The sequence below is a fragment of the Medicago sativa genome, chromosome 1 (assembly GCF_051527215.1).
Source record: "Medicago sativa cultivar Bolivia chromosome 1, Bolivia_mono, whole genome shotgun sequence".
Lineage (NCBI taxonomy): Eukaryota > Viridiplantae > Streptophyta > Magnoliopsida > Fabales > Fabaceae > Medicago > Medicago sativa.
The window spans coordinates 77,425,789-77,436,429 of NC_140749.1; the positions used below are offsets into that span (position 1 = coordinate 77,425,789).

At 30.8% G+C, this 10,641-nt stretch overlaps 1 protein-coding gene and 1 pseudogene across 1 annotated transcript; both read left to right on the forward strand.

The window, feature by feature from the left end:
• Positions 1 to 953: 953 nt before the first annotated feature.
• LOC146957655 (monothiol glutaredoxin-S11-like) lies at positions 954 to 1,586 on the forward strand. Its single transcript, XM_085737885.1, has one exon. It carries the CDS (start codon positions 1,062 to 1,064, stop codon positions 1,359 to 1,361), a length of 300 nt encoding a protein of 99 aa, XP_085594011.1. The 5' UTR covers positions 954 to 1,061; the 3' UTR covers positions 1,362 to 1,586.
• A 5,135-nt stretch (positions 1,587 to 6,721) lies between these two features.
• Positions 6,722 to 7,409, forward strand: LOC146957656 (glutaredoxin-C13 pseudogene; annotated as a pseudogene).
• The last annotated feature ends 3,232 nt before the right edge of the window (positions 7,410 to 10,641 follow it).

Here is a 10,641-nt window from a genome sequence, read left to right on the forward strand (position 1 = left end):
AATGCTAGGGACTAATTTGGGTTTTATTTTTGTCAAGGACAAAATTGGGCCATCAAAAAATTGTGAGGGACTAAAATAGATCTTCACTAATTAAAATTTTAGTCCTTCACAATATTGTAATTTGCAACAAAAGCATCTATTTTGAAAACTTTATACAAAAATCGATACTATTAGTCATTAAAATAGTCTATGTAAAATGCAAGCATTGACTAAGTGATTTTGTTTGAAGGACTAAACCTAAAAGCATGTGGTTTTATAGAGACTGTTTTAAGGACTAAAATGTGTTTTAATTTCCTACAAAATTATGACCTTTCAAGTTTACTACCTATTATCCTTAAAAAAAAAAAAGTTTACACCCTATTAAAATTTAATTAATATTTTAGTCCTCCGTGTTATTGCAGTTTGCAAGAAAATCATCGATTTTGAAAACTATATAGAAAAATGGATACTTTTAATCCTTAAAATAGTCTTTATAAAATGCAAATATAGACTAAAAGTGAACAAAAGAAATTGACGGATTAAACTAAAAACACGTGGTTCAATAGGGACTAAAAATGCCTTTAGCCTTTTTGAAAATATCTAAATTTATCATCCAAACAATTAATTCCTTTTTTTAAAAAAATTTCCACATAAGTTATATCAACTCAAAAAATTCTCTCATTCAAACACTCTAAAATAAAAGTAACTAAAATAATAGTACAATATTGATACTTGAGGGGACATATATAATATATGGCTATAGTCTCATTACCTGTCCACTGATTGAAGCAAATGCATGTAAATAATGTCTTTCAAAATATTCAGTCTAAAGTGGCATAGAAGGGTCTTTATATCTCCAAAGTAATTGGGGCATCTAAAAAGCAATACCTCTTTTGAATTTGCTTTAATTTGTTCTAAGTGCTATACCTAGCTAAGTTGCACGTCCCTATAAATAGCATACCATACTTGCTCATTTTCAATAACATCAAGCCTCACATATATATAGTTTACTAAATATTTCCAATTTTTGTATTTAGAAAATAATTTTTTTTCACATTTTATTTGGAATCAGTTATATTAAGATGGAGAAGGTGATGAGGTTGGCTACAGAAAAGGGTGTTGTGATATTCACCAAGAGCTCTTGTTGTTTGTGCTATGCAGTGAACATTCTGTTTCAAGAAATTGGAGTGTTCCCTGTGGTTCATGAAATTGACAAAGATCCTGAAGGAAAAGAAATGGAGAAAGCTATAACAAAGTTGGGTTGTAATTCACCTGTCCCTGCAGTATTCATTGGAGGAAAGCTTGTGGGGTCCACCAATGAAGTAATGTCCCTCCACCTAAGTGGTTCACTCGTTCCACTACTTAGGCCATACCGTATTTAGCTTAATTTGATCAGTTTGATTATTAGGAACACGTGCAAATTACATGCCCTAGCAGCTACCTTAATTTGAAGAATAAAGTACTAGTAGTAGTAGTAAGTAAGATAAGTATTCATTAATAATAGTCTATCCTATGATGTGTGATTAAGTTTCTATTATTTGTTTTCTATATAAGGTAATCTGCAAAATATATTAATCTTGATACTTGTACAAGCTATTGTGATTCAAGAATTTAAAGATTAAGTTTGTAAAATTTATGAAACTAATTATCAGTTATTAATTCTCGAATCAAATTCAATGTCTCTATTTACAATCTATCATTGCATATGAGTCGAACACATGCATGAAGCATGGTACTTCGGGGTTTCAAATATGAAGATTGTCAAACAAGGAAATGAGCTAAAAAGTAAGATAAGAATATGAAAATTGTAAAAACAATATATCGACATAGTTGATTTTCAGTTTCAAAAGATATTTTTCATATTCCTGATTTTTTTTTTTAAATATATTAGAAAATGGTGGGTTTTTTATTAATCTTAGTAATGTTGTACAAAGTCATCATCGAACACATGCTAAATTTAGCGGTTCCTACGATAGTTGTATTACATTATTTATTTTTAGGGCTAAAGTAGTTACAAACTATCCATATCTAGTGTTGGGTTTCAAATATGAGTAGTTAAATCTCATATTGTTAATAATGTTGGATATATAAGATATGTGACTCATATACCTAATGTCATAAGGATTTGGATGAAGATGTGGTGTCTTCCTCACTTGTGGTTTTGAAGTATTTGCACAGTTGTTGTTCCCGACATCCCTAAATTCCCCCAACAAGTAGTATCAGAGCCCTAAATTCGGCTTGGTGGAGGAGCGAGAGCTGGATTCTGCTACAGAAGATGAAAACACTAACACTTGAGGGGCAAATTGTTGGATTTCACACTTGAGTGGTTAAATTCTACATCGCCTATGAATGAATAAAAATGTTGAACATATATAAGAGGTGACCCACAAACCTAATGCTTTAAAGTTTTTTGTGAAAATTTTGTGTGTTCCTTTCTTCTACTCTTTGAGCATAGAACCGTTCTTACTTTCACGCTCCTCCAAACTCCCTAACGATGTAGAGCACATTGAGGTCCTATAGTTGAGGGAATCATACTTTTAAAGAATTAATTTCATTTGTTGCATAAAAATCACAATAACAAAATTACACTCAAATAAATTATAGTACATGAGTCAACTCGACATGTAACGATATATTTTGTCTTTAAATTATTAGTCAAATGAGTTCTCTCTTTTTTAATTTTGAAAAAAACTATTTTCCATCGTTTATATAAAGATATTCTTTAGCATTTTCTTTATGGGTCTTAATAATAACTAAATATTATTTATCAAAAAATGCCAGTGAAATAAAATTTATTTTTTTTCTTCAAAATTTTCATTACTCATAGTGAATATTGAATATATCTTTACGATAAAATATAAAAAATTATTATAAAGCTTACAAACAATTAAACATGTCATTTTATGAAATGATCTTTTCTAAAATTCAAAAGTTGGTGTATAGGTCTTTGATTCATTCCCATTCTTTCTCTTGTGAGCCTTCACTAAAATCCTAGTTTCTTCTCCTTCATCCACCAAAGATGGGTGATTTAGGGTCAATTTTTGATCCAAAATCACCCCTCTAACTCGTTTTTTATTCCCCTTTTATTGAAATAAGTGATTTTCACATCTATTTTGTTTTTTCTTTTGTGATTTCGTCGGCTTAGTGCGACGTTGTTTTGTTCGTCGTCTTTGTGCGACGTTGTTTGTCTTTCTTGTTTCGTTCAGGTATTTGTTCGTTTCAGATTGTCAGACCAGCTTCAATCCAGTGCAGATTAAATCGATGACTTTGGAGTCGTCAACGTTGCAGATCCGGAGACATGGGTATTCTGGAGACTTAAATATAGTCATATGTGTAGGATTTAGTACTTTGTCGTATTATATATGCTATTAACATAGATGTTGTGAGTTTGTTCACAAATTCATCATTTTTGTTTTTAGCGAATTTTCATTGTACTGATGTACTCTATCAATTTAAATGAATGAATATTATTTATTTTTGTCAAGAAAAAAAAATGTACCAAAACTCTTCAATTTCTGAAGGCACAATAGAATTTTTAATTTTTTTTGTGTGCAAAGAAGCTCCTTTTTTAAAACATAACTTAAAATACAAATTGTCTAATTTTCAAACAACTGACTTGAGACGTTTAACTGTTTTTTTTTTTTTAAGAACTGTGTTAATTCATGATCATGTAGAATTCATTTAATTGCTTAGAAACATCAATATGCAACAGCAACAGAATTCGATCGTGTACGAAAGACTTCTCATTCTCAATCTTTCTGCATAAGGATTCAAATATTAAAGCACTTGATAATAAGAATCTTCAACATTCTCACATAAATTGACCATCGTCCCAAAATTTACACTCTTGTTACCTTTGATTTTTTTCTGAGTGAATCTTTTTTCTTTTTGCATTATAAAGTGTTTACATCATTTTAGCTAATGGTCAATCGTGATACACGTCTTCTGGCACAAAATCTAATAGCATGAAAAGAATCTACAATACAGCTCCTTCGGTGGCGTTTAGGGTAGGAGAGGTGAATAGGTCCCCTACCATAGGAGACTGTATAAAAGACAACTTTTTTTTTTGTTATTAAAATGACTTGTGTTTGCAGGTTTGTATACATTGGTAACCTGTTGCTGGAGGTAAATTCTATTTAAGTTATTCATTTAACTGAAGGTCAATGTTGGGATTTCCTCTTACATAAAAAATTAGTTTTCCATCTAGATCTGTCTGGATTACAGATTTGTTCCTCTCTTCCTTGAACACCATTAAAGCTTCGAAGAACACCACACATTTTCTATTATTTGCAAATCTGTTTGCTCTTCCTTGTCTCTAGCTTCTTCAATATATCAGATTTGCATATTTGGTATTGTAGGAGGTCGTGATTCTTTGGTGGATCAATTTCCTCTGTACTTGTTGATTTAAATTTAATTATGTCTTCACTTCTATGAAGTTAAATATCTGTTTTAATTTTATGAATTATTGAAACATTAGTAATCCTTATGTAACACAACAACACAAACACCATGTAGAACCCAGAAATAACATATATTGATTTAGTGCTTCTTCAAAAAAAAACATATATTGATTTAGTGTTTTTGAGAATCAAATCAGCTGCAAATTAGTGTTGATTATTAATAATTATTTGTTGTAAATACTTTTGCTATCTTATAGATTGTGAGGATATGCGTTCTATGTATATAACACCAACACGTGAGCTTGTATGAGCTTGCTGGGAAATTTTTCAATTTTACCATCAATGCCAAAAACACCCTTTTTAAAAATGAATATAGATGTTTAAATAATACAATCTTAATGAGTTATTTAACTTGTGAATCTAAACCATTCAAAAGTTTTCAACTACATCTAATGGTTGGCATCCATTTTGCAAACAAACAAAAAAAAAAAGTTCAGCTCCTTCTATTTAAGTTGGGTCTTGTGTATCCACGTCACTCGATTATAAAATTTTAATGATAACACTTGTTAATTTCTCAAATCATTCAGCCTGGATTTGGTTTTTTTTTTTTTTTTGGCAAAATTATGTCTGAAAACCTTGAAATTTAACTTTTCTGATATTTGACCTTAAAGTTTTTTCTTCTTTTCAAATTAGTTATTTGTGTTATACATTATAGTATTATACTTTTTTTTTTAGGGAAATTATAGTATTATACTTGTAATGTAGCCATTTGTCTCACCTTCGACTTTCGATGCAATAAGAAGCATCTCGATATTAGGATTGTTGAAATTGACTTAAAATTTGATGGATGAAGAAGTGTCAAAATCGTGGAACGATTTTGGACCAATTTTGACACTTTTGTTTTGACAAAAATAGTGGCACGATTTTGTGCTGAAGGAGAAAAATAAAAACGTATTTTCAGCGTGATATCTGTATCAGATAAAATTTTAAGTGTTATATTTCTCTATAAATTTTAAGGGATATATTCTAAATTTTAAGGGTTATATTTTTCAATAAATTTTAAGGGTTATATTCCAAATTTTAAGGGTTATATTTCTCTATAAATAAATTCAGATCATGTATCAGATGAAATTGAGTAGAAAAACAAGCAACAACAAAACTAGGGTTTATAGAGAATTCTTTTGGCAACAAACACTAGGGTTGGGATTGAATTACCATCGATTCACCTTGAACAAACACTATTAGATTAAGTCTCTTGATCACGGAAAGAGATTCGGGACTTTGGGTATATTTAAAATTGAAGATCGATTCTTGTAACCCTTTGGAATAAGTTACTCATCGTTATAGTGGAAAGGAGAGTTGTTCTCCCCACAAAGTAGGTAAGTATTGGATCAAACTAGATAAATAAATTCTCATGTGTTCTTTTCTCTCTCCTCTCTTTCAGTTTTAATTTTACTTGTGTTTATAATTGTCACTCACGTTGAAACTGATTGTTTGATTAATTTACTCCACACATCAAGTATTTTATTGGTGTGATTTTTAATGAATTCCCAACAATGATCTTTGTCCATTGTGGCAAAAATATGCCCCATAATAATTTTTCATAAAGCATCATTCAAGCTCTTTAAACGTCTACATATTTTAGAGTTCTCTAGAACAATTTAAGACACATTACAACCTATAAAAACATGGCAAGAAAACCATATTCACATGACCAACGTCATTAACCTCATTTGCAAAGTGGCTTGTATAATCACTTGATCATGTTATCCATATTAGATCTTAACATTTTATGGCAGTAATTCATGATAATGGTCAAACTTACAGAACTGTAAATACTTGTATAATTTAATGTCTAAAGTGCAAAAAAATATAACCTAAAAGACCACTTCGAGAAAAAAATTCAGGACCAAAAGTCAGGAAAAATGTTAACCTTAAAGGACCACGAACATATTTTGCCAAAATTTATTAAGTAGAACCCATAAAAGATGAAGAGAGAAATGACAATGGAGATGTATGTTTATTTAACTTGATGCTACAAAGGAGAGGACCCCATTGTGATGCTCTAACATGATCTTTGGAAGATTTTTTTTGACCTGTTACTATTGAGAAAGTCATAACATATAATATACGGCTATGATCTCATAACCTGTCTACTGATTGAAGCATTTGCATATGTAAATAATGTCTTTCAATATATTCAGTCTAAAAGTGGAATAGAAGGTCTTTATATCTCCAAATTAGTTGGGCATCTAAAAAGCATAGCCTCTTTAGAATGTGCTTTAATTTGTTCAAAGAAACAAGTCCTAAACCTAGCTAAGTTTGTACGTCCTATAAATAGCTTACCATACTTGCTCATTTTAAGTAACCCTAAGCCTCAAATATATATAGTTTTCTATATATAATTTCCAATTCTCCTTTAGCCTCTACATTTGCTTGTAACTTTTGTCTCTAGAAGATAATTATTTGATCAGTTTTTATATTAAGATGGAGAAGGTGATGAGGCTAGCTACAGAAAAGGGTGTGGTGGTATTCACCAAGAGCTCTTGTTGTCTATGCTATGCAGTGAACATTTTGTTCCAAGAAATTGGAGTGTACCCTGTGATTCATGAAATTGACAAAGATCCTGATGGGAAAGAAATGGAGAAAGCTATAACAAAGTTGGGTTGTAATGCACCTGTCCCTGCAGTATTCATTGGAGGAAGGCTGGTGGGGTCCACCAATGAAGTAATGTCCCTACACCTAAGTGGTTCACTTGTTCCACTACTCAGGCCATACCGAATTTAGCTTACTTTGATCAGTTTGCTACCTTTATAGGAACACATGCAAATTACATGTCCTAGCAGCTACCTTTATTGGAAGAATAAAGTACGTACTAGTATCAGACAAATAACTAGTACTAGTTAGTAGTAGTAAGTAAGATAAGTATTCATTAACTAGTCTATCCAATGATGTGGGATTAAGTTTCTATTAGTTGTTTGCTATAATGTAATCTACTAAATATTCTTAATGAAAAGTCTTATTTATATACTTCTATTGGTGTATGTCCAAAGCCTAGACTATATGACTAGCATTGCTATGTTCTTATCAAATAGAGTCAATTCAATTTAGTCGTTCAAATGTAGGGCATTATAAAATTTTATTTTCAAAATTATTAATATTATAAAAAGGTCTCAAAAACTATAAATCTTTTACCATGTCAATTATTTTGTCAATCATTAAAGGGATCTTCAAATAAATACAACATTCTTTACTTTAGGTTAATTATAGTATTAAACTAGTCCACGGCTAAAAACTGTTACCTAAACTGTACAACACTTTGCTAATCGTGTCCAGAGCTCCTCATAAAAGAAATCGCTACGATTTTTTTAGAAGATGAGTAGGTATGACCTAGTTCAACTTTAGACAACGAATTTTTAGTCGTGGACTAGTTCAATGCGACCTAAAGTCAAAAATATTATAGTGAGACAACTTTCTGACAAAATTGCATTAAACTAAAACAATGACACTTTTGTACTTGTTATTTCTTCATTCATGGCACGCCTTGAATTGTGAATTTATTAAAATACTTCTTGTTTGTTTTTTACACACACAAACGATTAAAGGACCAAATTCTCGAGGTCCACAACTTAGGTCCTACTGCTAGTGGTTGAGGTCCTATCTAAATCCTACGGTTTGCGTCCGATGATCGGCGACTTTGTTTTCGATAACTGAAGATTGTATGAGCGGTAGAAAGGGCTTGCATGACACCCTTGATGTCTAAGGGGCTGAGTAGTAGGGTACTAGGGTGTCCCCCACTCTCGTCCCGAGGCGCTAAATGGCCTTTGTTTTTGAAACAGACAGATTAACAACATAGTAGGATAGACAACCCGAGTCTCGTCTTTCGACAATCTAGATTTTTAAGAGCATTGTTAATAGATTTTACAAACGAAAAAGCCACATATGTAGAGAAAAATATCATATATATTATAAAACTTTTAGGTCTTTTGAACAAAAAATATGTATCTAATATAATATACTATTTAATTATGAACAATCAGTCTTTTTTTTTTTTTTTTGAGCAAATATGAACAATCAGTCAAGCACCCAAAATTTGAAAGAAAGAAAAAATTCAAGAGGATCTTGAGAATAGAATCTTAACGTCAATATGTAAACATGTTCTAAGCACTTATAAGCAGGCATTAACTTTTACATCTTTTTGCATTGTCCGTAGGATTGTAAAGTTAAAAGGAAACTTTCTCTTTTCTCTTATGCATGCATTGTTGAGATTCTTCAACTTTATACTTGAAAAGAAAGATATTATATTCCGCACTTTTTATATTATAATCTCAATTTTTTGTTGTTTTACTCTTGAAGTTGATTTTAATCAAGGGCAGAGTAGGCATTTTAGAGCAACTTCAATGATGAGTTCTTCATGAATTGTTAAGATTAAGAACCAATGTTGTGTATATAAATATAAGCAAATATTGTTAACAATAATCACCAAAAGCCGCTTGTGATGAATTTTAAGAGTAACCGTGATAATATATATAGATTCAAGTTATCTACGATATATTAGTTACTCCCTCCGTTTCAAAATACATGTCAAAGTCAACCACTTCACATATGCCAATGCACAATTTTGACCGTTAATATCTTTAATTATCTAAAGTAAAAAATTATAAAAATTTAATATTTTGAAAATATTTGTCGAGACAAATCAAACAACATCTTACATGCTAATATTTGTATTTATACATTAGTTAAAAAGTATGGTCAAAGTAAGTCAAGTGAATAGTGCACATTGCAAAAATTGGACATGTATTTTGAAACGGAGGGAGTATAATACTCATGTATATATAGGTATGAGTTTTCGATTTGATAAAGGTTAGATTGGTTCACATAGGTCCAAGAAAGAATAGTAATTAATTACATATCAAAATTAAGATAGATTCCAAATCAGTGGATAGATCTAAGATCTTAGTCTTCCACGACATTCAAAGAGAAAATGGAAAGGATAAAAAGGGAGATGGGATACTCTCTTAAGACTCTAAATCCTATCTCTTCCTAGGTTAACCTAGGTCGTTGAACGGATTTGACCAAAAGGTGAGCCTTAGCCAAATAGGAGCTAATTACATTAGTCACCCAAAAACGCACGGTGACTTTGCCAATTTCAGTAATTTATGTTTTTTTTTTTTACCATCTAAACGTATGAATGCCCCGATTTAAAATAGGAGCCGTAGATAGATGTGCTTCTTAACTTTCCAATGTCATTAAGATCACTACCATCAGATAAGTACAACCCAAGTTTTGGCCAACGAAAAAGAAATGGTAAATGTAAAGATGCAGTAAAATCCAAAAATTAAGTAAGAATTTCACCAAGTCCAATTAAAGATTATTAGGCATAACACACATTAAAAACTTTTTTTAAGGACCCAATTACAAATTTAAAACAAACTCAGGAATCCAGTCACAATTTATTTAGTTCATATACCTATTTAAAAATCTTCAAATAATTTAGGATCCAAATAATTGTAATCAAACCTTAAAAAATCAGAACCATTTCTTTTTGAAAAGGAAAATATAAATGCCAATGAAAAATGAATCAACTCAGGTCTCATTGTTTTTGCTTTCATCTCTAAATGCTTTTCCAACAATATGGGAAATAGCTGTCAACGTGTATTAAAAGCATAGGTATATATTTTTTCAGGAATTCAACTTGAAGTCAGTTCAGAGAACTAAAGTGGTCACTGGTCAATTAATGAATTATATGTGTACAAAGTCAGAGATTTTAGGGACACAAGTGTGAGTTGAAGGTAAAAGCATATCTTGCAGATTTGCAAATGGACCATATGGAGTATATATCAATTGGGATATTTTAGTTTTGGAAGCTTATATAGTGGACAAGAAAATTTTATTCGCTAGTCATGCTCAGAATATTAATTTTTAGTGATAAATAATGTTGTTTGACAAGAATCACAGTAATCAGAATAACTGAAGGATTTGAAGGGACCTTACAGTTACAGTGTATGTTACTCTAGATCGGAATTGAAAATAGAATCAATAACAGGTAATTGTTCATTAATTTAACTAATTCATCAGGAGGAAATTATATCGATGAATATAATGCATACAAGACCAAAGGAAAAAGACTAACTCTAATTCTCCAATAGAAAAACAATTTAGTGAGGCAACAATGATGTTAGAAACTCTTTACAAACTTCATTTCTTATGTCATTACCGAGCAATTAACTTGTTTGATTTTTGACACAAAGGATAGGAT

Bases quoted from the DNA above. Each gene is read 5' to 3' on its own strand.
- LOC146957655 (XM_085737885.1), top strand. From the start codon at position 1,062: ATGGAGAAGGTGATGAGGTTGGCTACAGAAAAGGGTGTTGTGATATTC.